General features: G+C 66.5%; 6 protein-coding genes across 6 annotated transcripts; 2 read left to right on the forward strand and 4 right to left on the reverse strand.

The window, feature by feature from the left end:
* Window positions 1-1352: 1352 nt before the first annotated feature.
* Window positions 1353-2053, forward strand: PFL1_01862 (uncharacterized protein; the record flags this gene model as incomplete). Its single annotated transcript, XM_007879374.1, has 2 exons — window positions 1353-1848; window positions 1968-2053. The coding sequence occupies 2 exons, from the start codon at window positions 1353-1355 to the stop codon at window positions 2051-2053; spliced, it is 582 nt and encodes a 193-aa protein (XP_007877565.1).
* Window positions 2054-2598: 545 nt separating this feature from the next.
* On the reverse strand, window positions 2599-7980 carry PFL1_01863 (uncharacterized protein; the record flags this gene model as incomplete). Its single annotated transcript, XM_007879375.1, has 3 exons — window positions 2599-2647; window positions 2765-6909; window positions 6991-7980. The coding sequence occupies 3 exons, from the start codon at window positions 7978-7980 to the stop codon at window positions 2599-2601; spliced, it is 5184 nt and encodes a 1727-aa protein (XP_007877566.1).
* A 3676-nt stretch (window positions 7981-11656) lies between these two features.
* Window positions 11657-12701, reverse strand: PFL1_01864 (uncharacterized protein; the record flags this gene model as incomplete). Its single annotated transcript, XM_007879376.1, has 2 exons — window positions 11657-12078; window positions 12206-12701. The coding sequence occupies 2 exons, from the start codon at window positions 12699-12701 to the stop codon at window positions 11657-11659; spliced, it is 918 nt and encodes a 305-aa protein (XP_007877567.1).
* Window positions 12702-13803: 1102 nt separating this feature from the next.
* PFL1_01865 (uncharacterized protein) lies at window positions 13804-14803 on the reverse strand (the record flags this gene model as incomplete). Its single annotated transcript, XM_007879377.1, has 3 exons — window positions 13804-13914; window positions 14002-14564; window positions 14677-14803. The coding sequence occupies 3 exons, from the start codon at window positions 14801-14803 to the stop codon at window positions 13804-13806; spliced, it is 801 nt and encodes a 266-aa protein (XP_007877568.1).
* A 608-nt stretch (window positions 14804-15411) lies between these two features.
* Window positions 15412-19694, forward strand: PFL1_01866 (uncharacterized protein; the record flags this gene model as incomplete). Its single annotated transcript, XM_007879378.1, has 2 exons — window positions 15412-19441; window positions 19585-19694. The coding sequence occupies 2 exons, from the start codon at window positions 15412-15414 to the stop codon at window positions 19692-19694; spliced, it is 4140 nt and encodes a 1379-aa protein (XP_007877569.1).
* A 283-nt stretch (window positions 19695-19977) lies between these two features.
* Window positions 19978-25500, reverse strand: PFL1_01867 (uncharacterized protein; the record flags this gene model as incomplete). Its single annotated transcript, XM_007879379.1, has 1 exon — window positions 19978-25500. The coding sequence occupies one exon, from the start codon at window positions 25498-25500 to the stop codon at window positions 19978-19980; it is 5523 nt and encodes a 1840-aa protein (XP_007877570.1).
* Window positions 25501-26160: the final 660 nt, after the last annotated feature.

Below are 26160 nucleotides of genomic sequence, written 5' to 3' on the forward strand. Positions count from 1 at the left end.
CTTGCTTGACACGTTTCCCGATCGGATGCAGGGCCGCGTGCGTCTGTCTGTAGCATGGTCGGCAAGACCACCGTCGACGGCCTGAGCCATCAAGTCAGAGCCATCTTGGCGCCCTCCTGTGGCGCCGTCGCTGCCGCAATCTCAAGGCCCATCGCAACCTGCCGCGATGCTCCTGCGCTGAGGTGTGCAAAGGTAGAAGTTTGAGGAGTTGCGTGCCAAGCTCTGGCTCCGAGCAAGGAACATCGGGGTCGATGCCGGTCGCTGCAGTCGGCACTCGGCATCATCCGACGACGCCTTGCCAACAGACCACGACTGTGGCAGCGCACCGCTGTCAAGCTGCAACGCTTTGATGCGGGGCTGCTCGGCGCAGCCCTGTGCAGGCAAGCCGCGACGAATTGAGCCTCTGAAAGGCCGCGTGTGCTGCCACCGAACCGGCACGCCTTGCGGACCGCGGCCGGTCGACAGCCCCGGGCGGATCCGGGGGCTGGAGGCGTTGACGAAGCAAACCTTTCGAACACCTTGTTCGGGGGTTCTGCCGGAGCCCAGAAGGAGTACCGCCACGAGTCACAGGCCATGACCAGCCTAGTCTTTCGGTGGGTGAACAAGGCAAAAAGCGCAGCTCAGCCGTGCCCACCAGAGTGACGGACGGTGCCGCGTGGCGATTCGTCGTACGTCCCTCTTCGAGGTCCGCCCCGCTGCAACGTCAACGACGACGGGCGCAGCAATGATTGTCGGCCAGTCGTGGACTGCGACACTCGTGGCGGGGCCAGTGTTGCCTGGACGACCTCACCTACAGACGTGCAACAGCAGAAGCGTGCGTGGTCCTTTCTGCCGCCCTGCCACGTCGCCGGGACCGCCGCGCGATTCGGTGGAAATTTGCCCTAAGGGCTCGTCGTCGTTCGTTGAAACGTGGTCACGCCCCGGTGGTCGATGGCGTCGGTTGGCGGGTGCCCGAGGTCAAGGCGGTCAAAGCTCTCGCACCACTCATGAATGATCCAGGAGAGGTGGGCGCCACGCGGCCGTGTGGGGGCCCGAAGGCGCGGCGCTGCTCTTCACGCCCACATCACCGTCACCGACATCGTCATCTTTTTGTCCGTCGAGGGACATCTCTCGGGTCCTCGAGCCGTCCACTAGCTCCTTGGCGACTCCTGCTGGGCCTGCTCAACTAGGCCGTCGCAGCCTGGCATCTAGAGGCCATATAGAGGCCGCTCTGGATGCGCGGAGGAAGGCCTAGTTAGCCTCCCATCCTCCTGCCTCACTCTCGCCAACCTCCGCCGACTTCCGCTCGTCTCGCATCTACACGACTTCAACTCAGCCTCCCAACCCGCTCTGCCTGCCTCGTGTTTCCAAAGATGCATTTCCTCCTTCCCCTCACCCTCGGCCTCCTGCCGCTCATCAACGGTGCGCCCAGCCCCGCGCCCGCAACGACGGGACCCGTCAAGGCGCACCTATCGCTGGACGGTATCGGTCCCGTCTTCGTGGACGGGTCGTTGAAGCTGTGCGTGCAGAACTCGTCGGGACGCAACCTCGACGGCCTCGCGCTGGTCAATGCGCACGGCAAGGCGTTCAACATCGTGTGCGACCTCAACCAGCCCTACAGCTGGGCCAACCAGTGCCATGCCGTCCCGGCCCACCAGTGCCAGGAGCGCGCGTGCCACGCCCCCGCCCCCGCCGCCGCCGATGGCAGGAAGGGAGGGAATGCGCAGGTTTGTTCGGCAGAGGGTAACAAGTGTCTCTACCCCAAGTACGCTGCCTTCGACCAGTACGGGTGTGTGCAGCCCTGGCGCATCCAGAACGATGGTCCCGTCAGGAGCGTCGCGGAGATTCTTTCGACGCGCGGTGCCAATGGTGAGTTCCCGCCACGGCGCGGCGTCCCCCGGCGCAGCTCGTCATCGCTATCAAACGAGCTGACGCCGATACCCTCCCACTCTCTGCTCTCTCCCTCTCCCTTGTTCGGCCCTCGACAGTCACGTTCGAGGGCGCCACCAGGGGCAGCAAGGGTACGACCGAGCACCACGCCTTCAACGGCGTCACGTTCACCGCCGTCAACTGAGCCCTGCACGGCCCGGCCTGTCCGCCTGTTGCATCTCCTCTCGCTCCATGTCTCTCTTCTCGCCGTCCCCATCCCCATCTCCAACCCGCACCCTCGTACGACCCATCCCCCGCTACCTCACTCGCTCGCTCACCCATTCCTGCCCCATCATCCCACCCTACCCTGGCTGTCACTCTCCACGCCATCCTGTATGACACGTCGTCAACCACCCACACGATCGTGCACCGACTCAGCGGCGGGCAGCAGAGTGAACCTTCACCGAGCTCGATTGACCATGAGAGGCCTGCCTGAGCAGATGCGGGAAGACCGATGGGCAGACACGATGGCACCACGAAGGCTGGCGGGTATCAATTTGAATATTTCGACGGCAGCCACCGAGGGCCGTGACGGCCAGGCCTGGCGGAGCGACTACGACGGGATAGCAGGACAGCAACAGAGCTAGAGGCAACGGCAGCGGTGGCCACAGTCGTTGCCGGAAGGACACAAGGAAACCCGGAGGTCGGGCCGATGTCGGAATGCGGCACGGCGCGGCGCGACGCGGCGCTTCAAAGGAAGCCGCTCTCCTGCAGCAGGCGGGCGATCTTCTCGTCCTCCCTGCAAGACCAGAAAAGCAGACGGGCAGGGATAGAGGCAAGAAGCGACGTTTGGGGTCAGCGACATGGTTCGAACGGACTTGACGCACTTTCTGCTGGGCCTTGGGCCGGCACTCACCTCTCCCTCGGCTCCAGGGCCAGGCTCTGCTCGTACAGCTCGTCGGCGGTCCGGCTCTCGACGAGGTTGTCGTCGATGAATTTTTGGATGGCGGGCACGGGGGTGAGGTTGTAGGGCGTCGACTGGTGGATGGTGATTTCGCGGATGACCTCGGCCGTCTTTTGTCGCTTGCCAAAGTTGATGAGGCGCACGTCGTCCTTGAGGCGGTCGCGGTTGCCGTCCTCGATAAAGGTGAGGTCGCCCAGGTAGCGGCCGAGAAACGGCACGCAGGGCGGGTTGAGCTTGTGGATCAGCTCGCGGTAGTTGGCCCAGTTGCGGCTGGCGCTCATCAGCGTCTCGAGGCTCTCAAAGATCATGACGTGCTTCTGGCTGACGGCGTCCCAGGTGCGCCGCAGGCGGTGGATGGGCGCCGTCGAGAGCGCCGAGACAATGGCCCACATGCCGGAAAAGTTGTTGAGCGCGCGGCAGCGGTCAGCGATGCCGATAAAGTGCTTGATGAGCGTCGAGCGCTTCTTGAGGTCCTCCTGGCGCAGGATGGCCTCGGCCACCCAGGCGCTGATGCGGTTGTGGGTGTTGATGCTCTCCATGATGCCCTTGGCGTGCACCTCGTTGCCCGGCTTGGTCCACTTGAGGCCCAGGCACTCGGCCGGCTTGACCTGGTTGTAGAGGCGGCTCTCGATGAGCGTCAGCTGGCGCGCCATCTCGAGCGGGTCGATCTCGAGCAGCTTGAGCTTCTTGAGGTTCTTGGGCAGGATTGGCGGCGGCGCCGACGTCGGCAGCACCATCTTGCGGATCATCTGCTCGCCCTCGCCCTGCCGGCGCTCGACGAGGCGCACCAGCTGGTGCGAGGGCGCCTTCATCGAGGGCGACTGCGACATCTCCTCGAGTGCGAAGCGGCGCACCCGGTCGAGGTGGCGGTCGTCCTCGCCCTCGTAAAAGTAGCCCTCGAGCCACGACTTGAGCAAGTTAAAGACGCGCAGGCGGATCGGCTTTTGCTTCTTCTCCGTCCACACGCCCAGCTCGTCCTCGGTCAGCCCGTCGGGCGGCGCGATCCGGTAGCGGGCGAACAGCAGCTCGAGCAGCTCCTCGGTCGTGGTGAACGAGCGGTAGGTCATGAGGAACGTGTTGTTGAAGCTGGTGTCGAACGAGTTGTGGTTGGTGACGCGGGCGATGAGCGCCTCGAGCGTGGCGCCCTTGACCTGGCCGTCGGCGCCCATGAGGATGTCGTTGGGGTCGTAGTCCGGCTCGAGGTACCACGGCAGCTCCTCTTCGCGCCGCCTCAGGCTGCTGTTGATACTGCTCGCCTCGCTCTCGTGGGTTGACTGCGCCGAGAGCGGCGCATCGTCGCCCAGCATCCGCCGCGCCCTCTGGCCGGAGTTGCGGCCCTCGTCGCCCTCGTCGATGCTGGTGGGCGTGTGTGAATCGGCCAGCGTGCCGCGGCGACTGAGCAGGCTGCGCGTCGTCTCCTGCAGCGACTGCATCGATCGGGTCGAGCCGCCGGTCGTCACAGACGTCGAGCGCTGCCGGTTGACGATCGAGCCCAGCGTCCCGCCTCGCGATGAGGACAGCACCGCGCCCGAGGACGACGAGGTGCCCGTAGAGGGAGCGGCGGGCGGCACCGAGCCCGACGAACCGATCGCGCCAGCAGGGCTCCGGTTGCGGGAGCGCGGGCCATTGGGCACGGCAATGCCCGGCCCGAGGAACATGACCTCGGTCTCGCTGGCAGGGTCATCGTCGGCACCCGACGTCGCAACCGTCGGCACGCTAAACGAGCGCCCTCCGCCGCCCGTCGCAGCGGGCATCGCAGCACCGTCGATCGCGCCGTCTGCGGCGGAAGTCACCGGCTGTCGAGCGAGCTCCTGGTCGCCGTCCAGCTCGTAGACAATGGCTCGCGCGCCGAGGTGAGGCGCCGCGTCCTTGAGCTGGTCTTCGGCCACCTGCGCCAAGTCGGACAGCGTCTTGACTAGTGCCGATGACAGGCGGGACAGCACATCGGTCGCCCTCGATGCCCGGGCAGCCTGCTCTAGGGCGTCGGCGGCCGAGGAGGCCTCCTGGATCGCGACGAGCAGGTCCGAGCTGGCGTCGTAGGTGGCCTGCTTCAACAGACCAAGGCGACGAACGAGGGTCCGTGCCTGATCCGCGCGCGAGGCAATCCGCTGATTGATGGCCGATCCCTGGATCTCCTTTGCCGTCAGGCCATCGACGTCGACCGACGAGGCGACATCGACATCCTCGACGAGGGCCAGCAGAGTGCCGCAGCGCAGAAGCGCCGCCTCTGCTCGTTTCGACGACGAATCTTGCGAGCCAGGCGCTTCCAAGCTGGTCCGCAGAGCGTCGAGGTCCTCCTTGAGGGCATCCTGCTGCGACTGCAGGGCCGGCAGGAGGCTCTGCGACAGCGGCGAGGTCGGCCTCCGCACCAGCGCTGCCCGGCCGCGGACGAGCGCATTGTGAAAGTCCTTTTTGAGCTCGAACGGGTTGTTGAACTTTCCCTGAGCCTCGGTGCGCAGCGCCGCGGTCTCGTAGGCGGTCGGCAGAGCGAAACCGTTGCCCTGCCAGCCCGCCGCCATGCCGCCGCCCAGCGTCGTCGCGCCCGCGCCGCCCAGGCCGGAGCGACCCTCGACGCCGCCCTCGATCCTCCTCAGCCAGCCCCGACCGCTCGACGTGAAGAGGGCGCTGGCCCGCGCCCGCTCGGCTTCGTCGCCAAACGACTGCAGCAACCGGTTCAGCTCCAGAGCATCCTCGCGCAGCCGCTGCCGGCACTGGTAGATCTTTTCGAACGTCTCGGCGTCGAGCTCGGTCATGGTGCTCTCCTTGCGCGACGTCGGCGACGAGCTGAGCGTCACCGTGTGATCGATGACCTGCCTCGACGACAACACCAGCTTGGAAATGGTGGCGTTGATCTTGCGCCCGATCGGGTACATGAAGGCGGGGATCGAAGCGACCTGGTCGGCCGTCGAGGCGCCAGCAAGGCGCAGCAGCTTGGCGTCCGACGACGTCCTGCCCTGGAGCGCCCGTACGACCTCGGCAAAGTCGGTTGGTCCCAGCAGCGCGGCGCCCGCCGGCCTCTTACCCGCGCGGCGACCCGAGGCGTCGAGCACAAGCAGGCCCGACAGCGTCTGGGCGTCGGCAGAGAGCAGCGCCAGCGAGCCGGCCGCGTAAAGGACCTCTCGAATGGCCGCCACCACCGAGACCGCCGCCGTGGCCAGCCTAGGAAGGTAGAGGCCGTCGTCGGACACAATCGGGCCTCCGCGGTCCGCATCGCTCAGGCCGTCGGTGCCCATCTGCTCGCAGGCGATGGCCGCCATGGACCGGATCGCCTCGTGCGCCTTGCGGACCAGCACCGCCACCTGGGTCGGCTGTCCCGGTCCGAGCTGCCTCTGGGCCTCGAGGGCCGCCTTGCCATCCTCGACTAGCGTGGGCGGAGGAGGCTTGGCGGTCGCTGCGAAGATCGGGTCGTGGGCGATCGACGCCAAGCCCCACTGGTCGTTGTCCTTGGCCGCCGCAGACGATTGCGAAAGCCGGATCCGGCCTCGCGGCGACTTGCCCGGCAGCTTCGATGCGACCGCCCCGTCGAGATCCGAGTCGTCCGAGTCCGCTCCACCCATGCTCGACGTGCGTCCGTCCATCATGGCCGGATCCAGCACCTCGTCGTGCAGGCTGATGGAGCTGCTGGCGCGGCTCCGCGTCGGCCGGCGCTCAGAGTCCGTCGGCAGCTCGTAGCGGACCTCGCGCGTGAGCTTGTGGCAGAAGAAAAAGTGGCGCTCGTCGTCGGTCAGTCGGAGCTTCCAGGGAGCCGGCACGTCCCTCGGGTTGGGAAGAAACTCGACGGCGTTGCGAGCCGGCGGGCGGGAACTGCGAGCGCCGCTGCCCCCGCCGCCCATCAGCACCGCCGTGTGGTTGCTGTTGACCGACGAAGGGCGTGAGTTGCTGGTGGCGTTCGAGGACGACGGTCGGCTCGACATGTTGGCGCTGTTGGTCCCGCTCCGCCTCGACTGGGCCGAGCTTCCCTGCCACGAGCCCGTCGGCCGCATCATGGCCGAAGACGGCGGGCGGGCCCCGTCGACGTCCTCGAGCGAGGACCTCGACGTCTTGGTGGTCGGGGCCTCCTGAGAAATGGCCTGCGTGCGAGTGTTGAGGTAGACAACCTGCGGCGATGAAGGGGGAGGGAGCGTCAGCGCGGGCATGATTGTGGAACAATGCTGCGATGGCAGGCTTGGCCGACTCACCTCGCCGCGGTCCGTCACCTTGGGCACCCAGAGCTCGCCGTCGCCCTTTTGCAGCTGCTGCTGGTGCCGTTGCAGCGTGCTGTACGGCGCGCTGCCGTTGCCGAGATCTGCTTGACCCGCCTGCAAACCCGTGGCTGCCCTCGGCCGACCGAGCGGGCTGACGCCGAGCGACGCCGGGTAGCCGCCCTGACGCGGGTCGGAGGTCGTCGAGAGCGACATCGCGCGCAGGCGCTCGCGCTCGGCAGCCGACGTCGATGCGCTGCCGCCGATGCGCTCCTTGGACCGGTCGGCCTCGCTGACCGAGTTTGACTGGCTGCGGGTCTGCGGCGATGTCAGATCCGAGTGGACGGGCGAGTCAAAGCGCGAGCTGGCGTCGGTGGTGCCGAACGAGCTCATGCTGATGGTCGAGTTGCGCACGTCGAGGTTGAGCGGCGGAGCGGCACCGCCGGTGCGGGAAAAGCGCCGGCTCTGGTCGCCTCCAGAACTGCCGCCGTCGACCGACTCGCCGAGGCCAAACATGCCCCGCCGTGGATCGAGCATCGCCGCCTCTGCCAGCTGGCCGAAGGCGTCGCTGGCGCCGAGCCCCTCGCCCTTGATGAGGGTGTGGAGGCTGTCGAAGCCGCCTCCGAGACCGAGGCCGGCAAACGCGCTGGCGGTCGAGCCCGCTGGGCTGGCGCCGGCGCGCGCAAACTGGTCCTGCGCCGCGGCCTGTGCGGCAAGCTCCAGCTCAGCCTCCTCGTCGGATATGGGCTCGACGTAGTTGGATGGGAACCAGCCGCGGACGTCGTTGTCCATTAGACCGTCCCACCAGCCCGATTCGAGCTGCGTGAGCACCTCGATGACGGCGCCCTTGCGGAACGAGAGGGAGCTGGCGTCGCTCGACTCAAAGTCGTACAGCGCCCGCACGAAAAACGACGGCGGCTCGCTCGGGTCAAGATCCTGGCCAGCGCCGCCGACGCCGGCGTAGGCGCTCTGCGTGGTGGCGGCCATCGTAGCCGTCTTCTGCTTCTTCCTTGTTCTGTGCGCTGCGCGGAAATCGACGGTGCAATTGCCGCCGCGCGTGCGCTTGCAACCGCTTACGACGGTCGCTCCAGGCGGCGTCTGCCTGTGTCTATAATCGTCCGGCCTTCAGCCAGAGCGCGAGGCACAGAGGAGGAGCCTGTAGTGACGGCTTCGATCAAGCCGTGGAAGGAAAGTCAGGTTCGCGGCGACGGTGCGACCGGTGATGGCCATCAAGAGTCGAGGTGACGCAATGGCGAGGGCCAGGTTAAAAGTGCCTCTGGTCGACACAGGTGCTGGCTGTCTGACTAGCCAAGTGGCGAAATGATGCGCCGCGCTGCTGGTCGGTGGCGCGTTAGCAGGAGCGACAGCGGCGGGGCAGGGGTTGACTCGCCGCGGCTAAAAAACGTCCGCAGTGATGGGCGAGAGGAAGGTGCGACGAGTCGGCAGCCGAAGGTGAGGCTGACTTTGTGCTGGACAGGAGGGGTGGAAGCACCAGCCGACGGGACGACGGGATGGGCGAGCGGCGGAGGACCTTGAATTCGATCGAGGCGAGCGTCGACGCTGCCGAGAGATGCGAGCAGGCTCGAAGGGTCGTGACGAGGGGGAGCCGGGGTCGGAGTGTCGACGGCCTAAGCAGGTGATCGTGGTCGAGGTCGAAGGGGTGGTGCGTGTGGGACGGAGGAGGATGCCAAGGGGGCGATGCGCTGGCTGATCTGGTGAGGGTGATAGCAGATGGGCGGAGGGCGAAGATGGATGCACGAGGGATCCGATACAAGCAGCGAGGTCGTAAAAACGGGTCGTCAGGACGGGGCCGAGGTTCGAGAAGGCGGTCGCTGAGTGGGACGGGGCGACGGCAACGACAGCGGCTGCGGGACCAGCGAGTGAGGGGGGAAAGCAGCGGTCGAAGGCGATGACGATCGACGAGGTGGGCGCGAGCGGCAGCAGGGGGTGGAATGAAAGCGCGTCGGTGGAGGGGGTAGGAGATGTGAGGCAGAGAGAGGACGATGATGGTGGTGGCAGTGCTGGTGCTGGTGGTGCTGGTGGTGATGGTGATGACGGTGGAAGAAGGTAGTGCGTGGCCTAGCGGAGTGCGCTTGTGCGCGCCGAATGAGGGGAGCGAGCGGATGTGTGAGCGAGAGTGGTGGTGAGCGAGAGGACGACAGGCGAGCAGACCACCGACAGGCAGGCGGCTGGGGCAGGCGAACAGGCGAACAGGCGAACAGGCGGCCAGGCGGGCAGTGCACGGCAGCCGGGGGCCAGGGGGTGAGCCCAGGAGGGCGCAGCCACCACGTCGAGGCCAAATGCAAGCAGGTGATTTTAGGCAGGCAGGCAGGCGGCCAGGCCAGGCCGTCGGTCGAAGGGCCCGGGCACCCGGTCGGCTTCTCTCGCTCTATCTGCGCGTGCGGGCCAAGAGAAAACGGCAGGCGGGCAAGCAGCACAAAGCAAAAGAAGCAACCAGCATGCATACAGCAAGCCAGGTGCCAGCTGGCTGGCTGCTGGCTGCTGGCAGGCCGGTAGTCTAGGCAGAGAGGCAGGCAGGGTGTTGGCTCTGCGCTTGCGGTTGCGGTCGCGGGTCCTTGCTGGGGGATGATGGGTCTGTCGCTGTCGTCCTGCCCAGTTCAGGTCATGGCCGCGCGCCTGCGCTTGGAGCGCCTGCCTTCTTGGCTGCTGCGTGCTGCTTGCTAGCGACCTGGCCCGCTGTCGGATCGTGCGGATCGTATCGTAGCGTATCGTGTCCGTCTGCCTCTGGGCCATCCGCAGCTAGTCAGACGGGCAGACGCCAAAAGCCGCGGGCGCATGCAAGCGTGCGTGCGTGCGTGCGTGCAGGCGTGTGGGTACGGAAGCCCACCCAGCCAGCCAGCCAGCACGTCGGCCCATGCCAGCAGGCCAGGCAGGCCGGCCCTCGAGAAAAGAGGGTGCAACGGGGGTCGGATGAGGCGGGTCGGTCGTACGTCTGCTTCTATGAAGAAGCAGCGAAAGAGCCAGCCAGCTAGCCAGCAGTTCACCTCGCTCGAGCTCTCTGCCTTCGCCCCAGCAGGAGCGCAGCGACGTCGTCGTCGGTTCCATACGTCGCGCGTGCTAAAAAGATGCTGCTGTACGCCGCCGCTACCTGCCGCTCGGACAAAGGCGGTGCCCTACGAACGCTTACACATCATAAAGCTAGCTATGTACATACGCGGTACGGTACGGTGCGGTTGACCGTACGTGCGAAATCCCTCGGCTGCTTGTTGTGTTTGTACGTACGTACGTAGCGGCGGTACGTTTCACAGACAGGCGGGCGTGATAGCCTGACCTGCTGCGACGACGACGACGAAGAGCGCCTCGAAGGAGAAAAAGAAGAAGAAGGCACGCCGCCTACCTGGACGGACGACGAGAAAGGAGCAAGGAAGCCGAGGAGAGGGCCGGCTTTCCAGCCTGCGGGCGAGAAGCGAGCAGCGCGCCTTCGCCTTGGCCTTGGCCTTCTGCAGCGTCGGTTCGGCAAGCACCGCCTCCGAGCGAGCTCGCGGGCAGCAGACTACAGGTAGCTGGCTGGCTGGGTCGTTTTCCTCGGGGGCTGGCTTCCTTTCTGCGCCCGCTCGCCCGCCTCGGTCGGGTTGCCTTTGCGAGCTTCAATAATGAGCCGCCGACGAACACCTACCCGTCGTGGGGTGCGTTCTGGGGTGCTTGCTTTGTGCTGCATGCGCACAACGACTCCGAAAGGCGCAAGCCGAATTGGACAACGTGCTGAGCATCGATTTTGGCAGGTTTGAGCGGCGTGACGGCGGCTGGGTACGGTTTCGAAAGAGGGGCGTCGCCGACCGAATTTGGGTGGATGCGCTGCGCAGCGCAAACTCGCCAGTTTCGCACCAAAGTTGGGCTGCGCACGTCGCCCGTGCAAACTCTTCCAAACAGGTGCCTGGGCCCGTCCCCTCTTCGGATCGTCAGAAAAAAGGGTACGCATGGGTACTTCGGCGAGACCAGGCTCTCGTCTCGCCTCGCCGAGTTCAGCAAAAGGGTGGCGGCGCAGCCAAGCCAGAAAGCACGCAGCGCAGGCAGCGGGAAGGTGTCGTTGCTCATCGATGGTCCCTACCCACCGCCGCCGTCAAACCCTCTCGACGCCCAAAGAAAGACGGATTCAATAAGTCGCTCGTACGTTCATGTACGGAGGGAAACATCGAGCCTTCTGGCCACCTACGGTCGTCGTCGTCGTCAACGGGAAGGGAGGGGGGACCTGCGCAGGAGGTAGAGGCTAATCTACATAGGCGGATCCATCGGAAGTGCTCCCGTCGCACGACCAGGCCAGGCCAGGCTTTCCAAAGCGTAAGCAGGCAGGAGCGATCGAATCGGGAGCCACGCCGTCTTGGCTACCGACCTGCCGGGAAGCGGATGGGTTCCCGTCCCGCCGCCGCCGCCGCCTGCAAGTGCCGCGCGCCTCCGGACGATAGACATCGGTATCCTCCCCTCGCCGTCGCTGATTCGACACCCGGACCGCGACCGACTGGCGATCGGGTCCGGTCCGATAACAGGTGAAACACACGTCGCAGACGAGAGCCCCGCGAGAGGAAACGCGGCGGTGGTGACCGCAACAGCAGTCGATTGCAAAGTCGGCTTCGTTGCGTCGTCGTGTACGGCCTCCTGCCATATGCTCGCCGGGGACATCATGGAAGGCCCCACTTTCCCCCGCCTACTCGTCTGCATCCTCGACGGTGACGGCCTTGCTTGGCGTGGCCGGCTGCGACGGCGCGGCGCTTCCGTTCTCGACCTTGGCCTCTGCCGCGCTGGCCGTCTCGCCCGCCTGCTTGGCCTCCGAGTCTCCCGACGACGACGACGACGGAGCGGCCGCTGCCGCCGCCGCCGATGCTGCCTGTTGCGCCTGTGCCTGCTCCTGCATCGCCTGGAGCTGGGCGCGCGCCTGCATGATGGCAGCGGCCTGTGCGGGTGGGAGGTTTGGTGGCAGCTGCCCGAGCCCGTTGGGAGCACCCGCCGCCGGGCTGGTGCCCTCCGGAGGTGCCTGGATCTGGATCGTTGTTCCGGGAGGCGTGATCAGCGGCGGCAGCTCGACCGTCGGCTCCGGGATCGGCTTGCCGGCCTCCTGCAGCTTGCGGACTGCGGTGTCAAGGTCATCGGAAGAAAAAGAGGAGAGGATGGGAATGGGAGAGACGCCACGCACAGTTCAGCGCGACGGTCCCGCGTAAACGGCATCGGCAAGGTCGCGCCCCGGTCCGGTGCTCACCTTCATCCTGCCTCTGCTTCTGGATGTCGTAGTAGACCTCCTTATGCTTGAGGTGGGCCACCATCTCGGACGCCGTGGGAAAGATGAGCTGGCCCCATCCCTCGCGGAACGTGTTGGCCTCAGACACGACGTCGAGGATCTCGGCCTCGAGCTCCTTTTCGGCGAGGGCGAACCGCTGCATCGTCTCGTCGCCGATGCTGCCCTTTTGGAGGAGCACGCCGAGCGCCTGCTTGTCGTCGCGCATGCGGATGATGCGGCGCACGTCGACCATGGCACGATTTAGCAGCGCGGCCTTGAGGATCTCCTCGGGCACCGCCGGGTCCGCCGACACCAGCGTCTGGTAGATGTCGCGCGCCTCGTTGCCCTCGGTGAACCAGGGCGTGTGCGCCTTGGCCAAGTTGAGCGCCGAGCGCCGACGGTAGATGCGCGAGAACACGAGCATCGACACGACCAGCGTGGCAATATAGCCGATTGGCACAAAGATGGAAAGCGCCATAGTCGTCGAGCCGGGGCCAAGGCGGGCGGGGAGCGTGGGACGAGCTGGTTGAGATGGAGCGGAGCCTCTTCAGCGGCGTGCGATCTGCGGCGTACGAGATGGCTCGAGGTGGCCCGAAGTCAAGCTTGCGGTGTGGTGTGCTGTATGAGGTGCTTCGAGAGGAGCAGGCAATGGTCGAAGCGAAGAGGTGGTGGTCGACGAGGAGGAGAAAGGGGCAGGGCGAGAGACAGGCGTAGTCTGACGTGGTGGGTGGGTTGGCCCGAGAGCCGCCCGCCGCCGGCCGCGCCCTCCAGCCAGCCAGCGAGAGCGGCCAGCGGCAGCCTGGCCTCTCTTTGCGCGCCAGCCAGCCAGCGAGCCAGCCAGAGGGCGGGTCGAGCTGGCTGCGTGATGCGCTGTCGCCGCCGTTCTTCCAAAAAGGCGCCGGGGCTGGGCGGGGCGGGGCGAGGCGAGGCTGCTGGCTGGCTCGCTGGCAGGGTCCAGCGCCAGCCGCGCTGGCGGGGCGTGATCGCCATCGGGGGTCGCACCTGTCACGCCAAACCAGCGGAAGAAAAGCCCGATCCAGCAGGAATTCCTCGCCGCACTGAGCGCCACTGCGCCGTCACCAAGAGCGAGCAAGCAAGCAAGCTCCACGCGCTGGGGTGTCCGCAGCAGCCACGTCCCGCCACTCGTCCTGTGCATCGGCACGCTGAGAGCCCCAGACGAAGTCGGCCACGTGCCTGTCCCTCGCTCGACGGTCGGCCTGTGTGCCATGTCGATGTTGCGCAGTGGCGCTTGCGCATCGGATGGTATGGTCGCGACGAGATTTTCTGCCCGTCTCTCGCCCGTGGCCGCGACGACCTGATCGGGCTTGTGCAGCCGCGTCTATACGATCTCGTTGAGCAGGATATTGACCATTTCCTCGACTCTCTACCATGCATATCTACAAAGGAGCTGCCTTGCTTGTTGGACACGACAAGGCTTGACCGCCGCACGCCATCCCGGTGCTCCGAGCGTCGTTGCGCTAGAGCACGCGAGGCCGACCTGGTTGGCCGTCTGGTTCCATCAAGCCACGCGTCGTTCCGCTTGTTCGTTCAACGCTTTCCCCGCATTGGCCCCGCCCTCTCTACTTGCGGCCCTTGCGCTGCTTGCGGCCGGGCGAGACGGGCTCGTCGTCGCCGCTGCTGAGGGCGCCGCCGGCGGAGCGGGTCTTGCGAGCTCGGATGTGGGCCTCGGGCTGTTGGGACGCAGAGATGAGAGCGTAGCTGGTCAGCATCGTCGGCGATCTGTTGGCAAGGGAGCCCATCCCGCCGCGCACACTCACGATCCAGTCCTCCTCGTAGGCGCCCGACTTTGTCTTGACGAGCGTGGGCCTGTCGACCTTCTTCTCCTGTCCGGCGGCGGCGGCAACGGGCTTCTTGGGCGCGGCCTTCTTGGACGTCTGCGGGGCGAGGTAGGTGTTGTAGGCGAAGAGGGCGGCGCCGGCGACAAAGGCGAGGCCGAGGGCATAGACCGAGAGGAGCTGCCAGTCGAACCAGTTCTTGGGAGGCTCGATGACCTGGACCTTTCCGCGGTAGGCCTCGATGCGGTGCTTCTTGCCGGTCTGCTCGTCGTTGACGAGGAGGCTGAACTCGACGCCCATCTCCTGGGGCTTGAACTCGGGGACAAAGTCAAAGGGGATCTGGACGGGCTTGCCGCCGACGGAGCGGAGCGGGCGCGACTTGAAGGCGGTGGTCGTCATGTTGCGGACGACGCGGCCCTTTTGGCCGTCGGTCTTCTTGAGGTTCAAGAAGGCGCCGGTGACCGACTGGAGGGTGAGCAGGCGGTCCTCCTTGGGCGGGTTGGTTATGGAAAAGACGACGGTGTTGGGCTGGCCATTCTTGACGACTGGTGGGGGAGCGATGAGGCGGGCGAAAAGGATCGGCATGGGCGGATGTCAGCTGCGCTCAGCTGTGTTGAGCTCTGCGGTGCGCGGAGGCAGCGACGCGGCTCGACTCACTAGAGAAAGGGTTATTGGGGAAGGTGGTGACGATGCCGAGCTCGGGAGTGTCGTTTGCCTGTGCGGCCACGAGGGCGGCGGGCGCGAGGGCGAGCAGGGCGGTGGCGAGGAACGACGAGAAGCGCATTGTCGACGGCGGTAGGACGAAGCAGTGGTGGCAGGAGCGGCTGGAGCGATGGCGATGATGGTGGTGGTAGCGAGGATGGCTGCTGGTGGCCGGTAGCACGCGAGCGTAGCGCAGGTGCGGCACGAGCGAGGCTCTGTGGATCTTCTCGAGCCGTGGGGGGGCCAGACGGCAGACGGCGCGGGGAGGGATGTCCACGCTCGCCGACCGACACCGAGGCCAGGTCCAGGCCCCGGTGTGGCCCAGACCAGCCGGATGGCCAAGGGCAGGCCATGCAGACCAGGGCCAGGCACGCAGGCAGGCCCTGGCCAGGCAGGCCAAGCAGCCGCATCGGGCGTGGCTTGCTTTTGATTGGGCCAGCCAGCCAGCCCACCGCCGTGGCAGCCAGCAGGCCGGCTGGATGCTGGCTGCGCGGCTCCGGCTGCCTCCACCCATGGTGAGCTGCAGGGACCTCCCTTGGCCGCCTGGCTGGGCCGTGCACGGCCTGGCCTGGCCTGGCTTGGCCTGACTTGACTTGATTCTTGCTTGCCCGCCCTGGCACGCTCACCCAACACCTCACCGCACCTTTTCTCTCTGCTACCATCTCGGATGCCCATCCGGACCCGCCCGTGATGTCAAAGTTCCCCACCCTGCTCGAGTCCGGCACCACTCGTGCGCACTTCCACGTGGCAAAGCGGCTCGAGGATGCCGCCGACGACCGCCAGAGGGACCTCGTCGTCCTCGAGACGGTGGCTGCCATCCAACGCAGGCTCGCTAGCCAGCCACCTTCCGATCCAGCCAGTGCCGCCTCGTCCCTCTTGCCCCTCCTGCACTGTCTCGAACACTATCCGCACTCGCCCCTGACGGTAGAGGACCTCGACATCTCGTTTGCCCTCCTGCCCGCGCTCCAGCTCATCTCACTGGCCACCCGCTGGCAGGACACGCTCGTCGGACATGCCCTCCTCGCCTACCTAGTCCCATCAGCTGGCATCCCGATCTTTCGCCACGACACCCTCCAGATTCAAACAGGTCATGTGTCGGACCTCGTCGACACACAGAGCTCCACATCGGCCGCATCGGAAGCGGACTCGGCCATACGGCTGTCGGATCCAGACCACCGAGGTCGAGCCGAGGGTCCTTCGCTCCTCCTGCTCAACACGTTCCGCAAGCACCTAATCGATGGAGGCCAAGCAATGTCTCGCAAGTCTCCTTCGTCACAGTCATTAACAACGGCGCTGCGGACCCATGCGACGCTGACGGCCGTCGCGGCCGGCAGACCTTGCGGCACATCCGTACTTGCTTCCCTGGCAACGCCTCTGCTGAGACTGACGGGACATCGGGACGCCGCCATCCGCAGGGGAGCGCTGCTCGCGATGTGGAGATGTGCCACCTACGAAGAAGAGGAACTCATCCTCGAGGAGCGTGGGCCAAGCCAGGGCCCGCGGCAAGGCGGCGAGATGCTTCAAGCCACCTTGCAGATCGTTCGAGAGATGCTCGCATCCCCGCAGGCTTTCATCTCGGACGACTCAGCGGCAGACAGCACTCTGGACCCGGGGCTGGAACGAGTCGAGACGGATCCGGCAGTCTTGAGGGCCGCTCTGCGGGTCGTTGAGCTGGCCAGAGACGTGCGGGTGCTCTCGCCGACAGACGCCGTCGACCTGGCCGTCAACGCGTTGCAGAGCCTCGAGTGGGCACCCGTCCACCTCGTCGCCAGCTTGTCACACGGCGCCACCAACCTCATGGCCTCCAACAATCGCCTCGACGGCCTGCGGATGCGAGCAGCGGCTAAGGCGAGATCCAAGGTGGCCGCCGACTTCGACTACCATGGTCTGCGCACGCCTTGGGCCGTCATCGCGTCACTGGACAGCATCTCGGCGTCGCTGCAGGCACTCCATGGCCCACCCGTCGATCCATCTGCAGCAGCCGCCATGGAGCTGGAACGCACACTCCTGCGCATCTACTTGCGCGCTTCCGAGGGTCGGGACGCAGCGCTGGCGGTCTGTGTGTCGGCTGCCTGTTGCCTCGGCCACGTCTACCGACTCAAGCGAAAGGGCGGTCCAGCCGCTTCTTCTTCCAGCCCAGTCGATGTCGATGGAGAGACGGCAGCGCTCTGGCTTGCGCTTTCAGAGCATGTCAAGCATCAGCTCGGCTCGACCAACGCCAATCGCAAGGTGGCAGCGATCCGGCTACTCTCGGCCCTCGAAGCTACGGGATGGGCAAGCGCCGTCGACGACACTGGGAGCCCCTTTTCCCTCGGCGAGCGCGAAATGGCCGCGCTCATGAGCCTGCTTGCCGACCGCGACGAGACGGTGCGTAGGGCGGCCCTTCGGCTCCTCGACGCAGTCGATGCCAAGATCGTCGACATGCACCTGGACCAGCTCGTCGAGGCCATCTCCGTGGCACGAGCCCGGTCAACGGACACCAGCGAGCACGATGCCGCCGCGCTGCTTGAGCGTGCCTTGGAAGCGAGCTACATCAAGGCGCTCAACGGGGTCATCATGTCTGGAGACGACGGCGGGCAGGAGCAGCAGGGCAGCTCGTACGCCCAAGGCATCGTCAACATCTTGGCGACTGCGAAAGACGCACAGGGCAGCTCGCTGCTGGTCTCGGGAGCCGTTGGTCGGGTGCTCAACGACTATCGCGGTCTGCCATCGGCGGCGAGGCTCTCGATGCTGCTCCGGCTGATTGAAAAAGCATCGCAGACTGACGCGCCTCCGATCCTCGCTCCTCTGGCGGCCTCGCTCTGCTGCGATCTGGAGGCCGCCGACCTCGCGGCGGGTGAGCCGGGCGGCTCATCTGCCTCGGCCCTCGGCTCGTTGCTCGCGACAATGCTGGACATCCTCATTGCTGCAGAGGACGACAGGACCCGCGAGGCCCTGCTGGCCGCCATCGCCAGAGTTGCCGCTCTGAGCTCTGGGCGGGGCTCGGAGCGGGACGAGAGCCTGTCTCTGCGCCTGCGCAAGGTGGCCGAGGCGACCTCTGCAACACGCAGCGCAGCGTTCAGGATCCAGGCGCAGGCTGTTGCGCAGCTTCTGCAACCCTCTGCCCGGGTCCAGTCCGCCCGAGCGCTGATCGCCCCCGCTCAGACCCCAGCGAGCATCCTCGACTCGCTCCTCGCACTCGGTGCAGGAAGCGGGAGCAGCGACAGCGCCAACGACGACGCAGGACCCGGCGATGCACCCTCGGACCGAGCCGAATTCGGATCGCGGGCAGCGCGTGGAAAAGCCGCCGATGCCGCATCCACGGCCCGATCGCACCTGGGTCGATCGTTGATCCGATCCCCGCTCGATTTTAGTGCGACGGCGTCGTCGCACGCCTCGGCTTCTCCTTCGCGTCAGCCACTCCGCTTTCAGCCAGAGTGCGCCGCAAGCGCCGCCGCACCCCGCAAGCAGCAGCAGCAGCAGCAGCAAGCGCCGCCACGTGCTTTGTCAGCCTCCTCGTCCTCGTCGACGAGACCGCAAGATAGGAGCAGCAGCAACAGCAGCAGCAGCAGCAAGGTCAGGTCCGCACTTGTCACTTCCACATCGGCGATCCCGTCGCGCGCCAAGCGGGAACGCGACTCGCGCATTTCATCGGTCATGTCCTCGTCAATTGCCCGCCTCGTCATGGGCGATGAGGGCGACGATAGCGGGGACTCGGCCGACCGTCGCCGCGAGATGGAGGACACGGTCGTCTTTTCCGCCTCTGCCGAAGGCATCGAGGGCAGCGGTTCCGACGCCGACCTGCCGACGATAGCGGCATGCAACGACGCCGGCGGCAACGACCCTTTCGCCATCCACTTGGCCGAGGGCGAGCAGCCGAGCTTCCTCGACATCCTCCACCAGTGCCACAACTGCGATCCGTGGGCCGACGACTCGCTGCACCCGTTTGTGCTCGACGGCGTGCAGATCGGCTTCCTCAGGCCCGAGGTGCTGCGCGCGTGCGAGCAAGACATCGCGTGGCGCCGCAAGGAGGGCAAGCCGGCCGTCCTCCTCGTCGGCCTCTTTGGCGGCGATGGCGGTCGCGGCGGCAAGCAGCCGAAGAAGGCGATCACGTTTGACGCCGCCGTGTCTTCGGCCGATGCGCGGACCGCGGGTATGGCGTCAGTTACGGAACGGTGGCGCGATCTTGGCCTGTTCCCGGACCCGCTCGAGGGGTGGCGCAACGAGTTGTACGCCGTCTATGGCGCACCGTCGTCGTCGTCGTCGCGGCGTCGCAACGAGATCGCCTTCAAGCTGGAGCGGGCGGCGTGTGCCCTGTTTGGCGTGGCGACGTTCGGCGTGCACCTGACGGCATACACGCCGTCGTACCAGATCTGGGTACCGCGACGGTCGGCGACGAAATCGACGTGGCCGGGATACCTGGACAACTCGGTTGCGGGCGGTATCGTGGCGGGCGACGAGGCGTGGTCGAGCATGGTGCGCGAGTGCGAGGAGGAGGCCAGTCTCGACGCGGCCTACGTCGAGGAGAGGTGCAAGACGGTCGGAGTGCTGAGCTACTTTTACAAGACTCGGGCACACGGTTGGATCCAACCGGAGGTGGAGTACGTGTATGATCTGTGTGTTGAGGAGGAGACGGTGCTGAGACCGTGCGATGGTGAGGCCGAGTCGTTTGTCAAGATGCCCGTCGATGAAGTCGTCCAACGCATCAAGGCGGGAGAGTTTAAACCAAACTGCTGCCTCGGTACGTACCTCCTTGCCCTGGTCCTCGAGGAATCCCCCTCCCTCCCCTTCCTCGTTCCCCCCTCTAACACCATCCACTTCCTCACCACTACTACCACCACCACCAACCTCGTACGAAACGATACACCGACCCGGCACCACCAGTGCTCCTCGACTTTTTCATCAGACACAACCTCATCACGCCCGAGCGCGAACCGGCCTACCGCGCCATTGTGGCCCAACTGCATACCGACCTCCGTCTCCCCGGTCCCTGACGAGTCAAGCCCGGCCGAGCCCGCACAACCCGGCCAGGCAGACGAACAAACGGAACGAGGGTTCGAGGCGTCTATGCATTTCCGTTCCTTCCGACGACGACGACGTCGTGTGCACGTGTGCATGGCTAAGCAGAGGAGGCTATTGAGGGTCCGCAGATGGAGAGACGACGTGCAAAGCAAGATGACGCGCCCTTGTGTGCGTGTGTGTGTGTGTGTGTGTGGGACGGTGAGATGGTCGATAGGAGGGACACCCTGGTGGCGAGGCCGCGCGGTCCTCGCCGCGCTACGACTGCGAAGGGCGAGACGGCACAAACGCCGGCGCGCGGATCGACAGACCCGTACCCGACGACGGTGCGGCGTTCAAAGCCGTTCCAGGCGGTGTTGCTGACGACGACGCTGGTGCGGTGGCGGCAGCAGAGGCGGGGGTGTTGGCGCTGGTGTTGGCCTTGCCGCTACCGCTACCGCTGCCGTTGGGAACACCGCCGCCCCCGCTGGCCGTACCGTTGCCTCGGCCTGGGCCACCGGCACGACCGCCGCCGGTCTTGAGGCTACCCGACCCGCCTTCGGTCGTCGATGGCGTGGCCTGCTTCTTCTTCCCACCGCCACCGCCGCCACCACCTGGTGGTGCCTTTGGCTTGCCTCCTCCGCCCGCAGACGGCGGACCGTCCGAGGACGGGGTGGCCGTTTCGCCCCCGACGGCGCTGCTTTGCTTGGCCTGCTGCGCTTTCCGCTTGCCCGACGCGCCGTTCTGCGCTTTCCGGTCTCCATCGCCGCCAGCGGTACCGCTATTGCCGCCACTGCCCTTCGGCCCTCCCTTGACATTACCGCCACCACCACCGCCACCGCCGCCCTTGCCCTTTTTTCCACCCGCTCGCCCTGCGCCACCGCCGCCACCTTCTCTTCGTATCCGCCTCGACTCCTCCTCGAACCACTTTTCAAACTCCTCCTGCTGCTTGAGCTCGACCCTTCGCCGCTCCTCTTCCTCCTTTTCCTCGGCAATGATGTCGATGAAGCTGCGCTTCGACAGCGCCGCCATCTGCTCGGTCTGCTGACGCTCGGCCAGCCGCTGCTGCTCCTGGATCTGCGCAAAGGTAAGTGATCCCGCGGATCCGGATCCTCGGCCCGAACCGGAGGGCGAGAGGACGGAGGTGACGCTGGAGGTAGCGCCTTCCGGACCCGTGGTTGACCCGGCGTCGAGGGACTTTTGCAGATTCGACGCCCGCTGTGGCCGAGATGCGGTACTGCTGGACCGCCGCGCCTGCTGCAGGTCGGTCGCCGAGACGTCGGCCCTCACCGAGGGCGACGATGGTGGCGGGCTGCTGAGGAAGGAGGACGAAGATGGCGCAATCGCTGGTGAGGACCACGCTGCCTCCGTGTTGGATGTGCGCCGTGGTGCTGAGCTGCTCTGCATCCTCGTCGGCGTAAACGTCGGGCCGAGCGGGGTGGATGGCGGGCCCGCCGAGCTCCTTGCCGAGCCGCCTTCCGAGGACGGCACCACGCCTCGACCTAGGCCGGGAGATTGCAGCGGCGCAGCACTCGGTCGCCTCTGCGGCGTCGACATCGCGTCGGACAGCTGAGACGCCCTGGCGCCCCAGCTCGAGGGGGTCGCGCCATCTGGGGAGAAGGCCGCCGTTGCTGGTGAAGTCTGCGAGGCCGACGGCAGCTTCCACGGCGAGGCTGCGGGCGTTGTCGGCCGATTCAAGGCAGAGGAGCTGGCGCTCGCCACCTGCGATCCCGCAGCAGCGGCAGAGGCGGTCTGCTGCTGTTGCTGTTGTTGTTGCTGCTGCTGGAGCCTCTTGCGGTCCTTTTGCGACATCTTGGCCGAAGCCAGCGACAGCGGTGTGATGTCGAAGCCGCCCGCCGTGACCGTCGGTCGAGCGGACGGGTTTGGCGTGGAAGTGCCCGACGTCGACGGCGATGCGGCCGTCGATCGTCGGAGGGTCTGCTGCTGCTGCTGCTGCTCTTGCGACATCATGATGCTCCGCAGATCCGAGGCGCCCTCCGGGGGCCGGGTGGCTCGCAGCGACGGGCTCGACTCGGTGCTCTGCGCCCTCTTTTCGGCCTCGACCGTCCTGGCTCGCCACGGCTGTGCGGCTGCGCTTGGTGCCGCGGGAGCGGGTGCAACCTCGTCGAGGCTGAGCTGCGCGACGTTCGGCAGGGTGGCCCACGGCGAGCCTGCAGACCCGCTGCGCGCGGACCGCGGCTCGCCCTCTTCGTCGTCCATCGAGAACATCATCGCTGGATCCGAGCCGCCCGGTGCGTTCTTGCCAGACGCCTCGCCAACCGGGCGCAGGTCCGGGCTGCTGGTCGGCGGCGACGAGCCACGGCCGTTCGCGGGCGACCTCCGGCGATCGGCTGGTGCGAGACGAGGCGACAGCAGCTGAACCTGGGTCGGGCCCTTTTTCGGCTGGACCTTGTTGGTGATCAGGTGGAGGCTTGGCGGCGGGATGTCGAGATCGTCGTAGTACTCGCGGTGCTTTTCGACGAGGGCCAGGACGCTGTCCTGGGCCAGGGTGCGCCGCATCTTCTCGTCCTGCCGGCGCCGGAGGAAGGCGGTCAGCTCGCGCAGCATCTTGTGCTCGAGCTCGACGAGCATGCCGCTCTCGAGCAGCGACTCGAGGTTCTTGGTGCAGTAGTCCATCGTAATCTCCTTGAGCTGGGCCGCTTCGTAGAAGCCGGCCTCGGTCATGACGGCGCCAACGTTCTGGCTAAGGACACGGTTGCGGAGCAGCGATCCGCAGACGAGCTTGAGCTTGTCGAGGAGCAGCTCGTTGGACGCCGCCATGACCTCGACGACAAAGTCCATAAACTGCTCCATGGTGCGGTCGGTATCGGTGCCGCGGAAGAGCGCCTCGCCGATGTCGGTATAGAGGTGCATCAGCACGATGCGTGCCACTTCCCAGCGCAGGTGCCGCATGTCGATCCGGATGATGTTGCGGCTGTTCCAGCGCGTCGCGGTCCACTGCGGTTGGAAGAGGGCGCTGAAGAACGGCGACCGGCGCAGGATGGCCGAGTGGGCCGGCACCACGCGGTCCTCGAGCTCGATCTCGACATCGCGGAAGGGCGAGGCCTCGACGTCTGCCACATCGACATGCGCGGCAAAGAAGCCGAGCATATCGTCGCGCAGCGTGCCGGTCAGGGCGTGGAGGATGGGCGAGCGGATGGCCGACTCGAGCACCGAGAGGCCGAGCAGCTCGGCAAGCTGCAGCAGCTGCTTTTGCACCTGCATCCGGTCGATCTTGGCCGCCTTGAGCGCCTTGTCGACCAGGATGCCGATGCTCGGGGTCCAGACGGGCGGCAAGCTGTCGCTGTAGACGCAGTGGAGGAAGAAGAGCGCGGTGCCGAAGCTGCAGGCCGGCAGCACGATGGACGCGACGGCGTCGCTGAGCTTCTTGACCTGCACGCCGTCCGGCAGCCGCACCTTGGCGGCCGGGTTGGCCAGCGCCTGGCGGAGCGCAGGGATTCGCGCCGCCAGCACGACGCGGTGGACCGGCAGGTACCAGTTGCCGGCGATGAGGAAGGCGTCGCAGCCGAACGGCGGCTTCAGGTTGTGCGGGCCATAGTACCCACGTCCCGGCTGCGAGGACGGCTGGGCCGCGTCGCCATCTGCGGCGGCTGCACGGCTGCCACTGCTCCCCGCGGCGGTCCACCTCTTGGCCGCCTCCGCGAGTAGAAGCGCGGCGTGCACGTGTCGGTCGTGAGCCGTTCGCTTGGTGGCCCGGCCGTGACCCCTGCCATGGTCGGAGTCGGCATCGCTGTCGCTGTCGTCGTCCGACGACCCAGCATCGCTGCGCGCCTCGTGGATCTCGACCATCTCGGCGCTGATCCCTTGCTCCTTTTCGCCGTCTTCGGTGATGGAGCGCACCTTGAGGTGCGGCAGCAGATCACGCAGCGCCTCTTCAATCGTCCGACCCTTCATCCTGACTTCTGGCAGCGGCGGATCAACCTTGATGGCGGCAAGCCCGCCGGTCTCGTTGATGGCCACCTTGACCACCCGCTGCAGGTAGGGCACCGCCTGGAACTTGAAGCTCTTGCCGGCGGCCTTGGTCGTGCCATCGCCCTTGCGAGAGCGAACGTAGACGTGGCCGCTCTCGGTGCAGAGGATGATGGACCCGTCGGATCCGATGGCCACGTCGCGGACCGCGGTGAACTTCTTGCGGACCGACCAGACCAGCTGCGGTCGGGGCGCAGACTGGGCCGCCGCCATCTTGCCCTGATGGCCCGAAGCAGCCCCTCCGCCCCCACCTCCGCGGCCGCCGCCGGCCCCGCCGTACTCGGAAGGGTGCTCGAGGTTGAACGTAAACAGGTCGCCCATGTCGCTGAGCGCGGCGAACGTGTTGCCGCTGCTGGTCAGCTTGGTGATCCACGACTTGGGCTGCACCTGGCGCGGGCGGAAGACGGAGATGTCGCTCGAGAAGCGCGAGAGGGGGAAGTTGATCCGGTAGTGGGTGTCGTTGTGGAAGAGGACGACGTCCCAGCTGTCGAGCAGACACGCGGTGCCGAACTCGGTCGCCGCCACCTGCTTGATCCCTGTGCCGGCGGCGAGGCCCGTCACCCTCCGGGGCAGCACCTGCACGGGGGTTCCGCCCCGGTCGTAGCCGAGCTGGCCCGTGTTGGTGCCCCATGTATAGAGGCCGTCGGTGGTGAAGACGACCGAGTGGAGCTTGCTGGCCGCCGCGCCGAGCACCGTCTCCTTTTTGAGCACGCCGGCGACCTTGCGCGGCGAGATCTGCACGTCGAGCTCGCCGGCGGCGGCAGCAGTAGGGGCGGTGGAGCCCGCCGCTCCGAAGGCGGCGCCGCGGAAGGCTCCGGATCCGGAGCTGGAGGCGACATAGCCCTGGCCCTGTTCGACGGTGTAGCCGAGCTGCTGGAAGCGGTTGAGGCCAAAGGTGTAGGCGGCGCCGGACATGGTGACGATGATGGTGTGGTCCTGTGCGACGGCGACGCTGCGTGCCGTCTCGCGGAAGTCGTGCAGCGGCTCGAGGCGGGGCTGCGTCTGGGGCGCCTTGCCGAGGCGGCCGTTTCCGCCGATTCCGCAGATCCACACGTTGGACGCCCTCTCGTCGGTGAGGATGACGGTGTGCATCCTGCCCATGACGACGTCGCGCACTCCGATGCGGTCGAACCTCTTGCCCGCCGCAAGCGCCTGCTGGGACCTTTCCCACTCGTCTGCCTCCCTGCGCAGGTTGACGCGGTCGGGCAGCTGGCGGTCGTCGCCATCGCCGAGGCCGAGGGTGAAGTTGCGGTTGGATCCCCACGAGTAGAGCTGGCAGAGGGTGCGGCCCTTTATGTTGGTGGAAGAGTCCCAGCTGAGGGCCTCGTGGAGCGGGTTGGTGCCTGCGACGGTGGAGTTGTAGAGGTCAAAGGGGGTGAGGCCCTCGAGGTCCTTTATGCGGGTGTCGGTGTCGGTGCGGCGGAGGAGGATGAGTGCGGTGATGAGGTTTGCCGAGTAGAGTGCGCGGTGGAGTGCGGTCCAGCCGTTTTCTGCGTCCTGGAGGTTGACGTTGAGGCTGGGGTGTGCGAGGAGGGCGTGGAGGTAGTCTACGCTTGCGGGCTCCTGGCTGGATGCGATGAGATGGAGGGCGGAGCGGCCTAGGAGGTCTCTGCGGTTGACCTCGTGGGGCGGGCATGGGCCGTTGAAGCCGTTGTGGGCCGAGCCGTGGGGCGACTTTGATAGCTGTGCGCCGATGCTGCCGGAACCGCTGAGGGTGTGGGCGGCGGCCCTATCCGGGCCACCCTTGAGGATGGCGCGGAACCTGGCAAGATCGCGGACATGCCAGCAGTCGATGAGAGTAGGGGCGACCATGCAACGAGGGGCTCAAGGGCTGCAGTCCAGAAGTCAGCTTGGGTCCAGGCTCGGTCGTCTTTGAGTCGACTTGCTGGACGAGCTGATCTGGACGCAGCGGTTGAGCGAGCTGGAGCGGCGGAATGCGGGATAGACGAGAGCAGGAGGCGGCGGCGGCGGCGGCGGCGGCGGCGGCGGCGGAGAGCAGAGGAGCGAGTAGGTGGGCGGGGTTGAGTGGCCGAGCTTGACGGGCCAGGTTGGAGAGAGGAAGAGGGAGGTATATGTGGAGTTGTACGGGCGGCGGGTGGCGGGTGGCGGTGCGAAGCTGTGGTCGGACGTTGAAGCAGTCTAGGTGGGGCGATGTGGCGGCGGTCTTGATGTGCAGATCGACGAGTTGAGGGCCGGAGTAGCAGTGAGTGGCGCGACGATGGCGACGGTGGCGACGGTGGTGGTGGCGGTGATGGCGGTGACGGCGGCCAGGCCGAAGAAGTCGACGAGGCGGGCAGGGTTCAGCGGCGAGCCCACGTCGGCAGCTGGTTTGGTCAGGGCCAGGGCCAGTAGGGCCAGGGCCGGGCCAGAAGGGTGGCGACAACCGCAACTCGGGACTTGCGTCGAGGTTGCAGCCCGAAGCCCTGGCCTGGCCTTGACCTTGGCCTGGCAGAAAATCCAAACAAAAAAAAA

Source organism: Pseudozyma flocculosa (genome assembly GCF_000417875.1).
Source record: "Pseudozyma flocculosa PF-1 unplaced genomic scaffold scaffold00005, whole genome shotgun sequence".
NCBI classification, from domain to species: domain Eukaryota; kingdom Fungi; phylum Basidiomycota; class Ustilaginomycetes; order Ustilaginales; family Ustilaginaceae; genus Pseudozyma; species Pseudozyma flocculosa.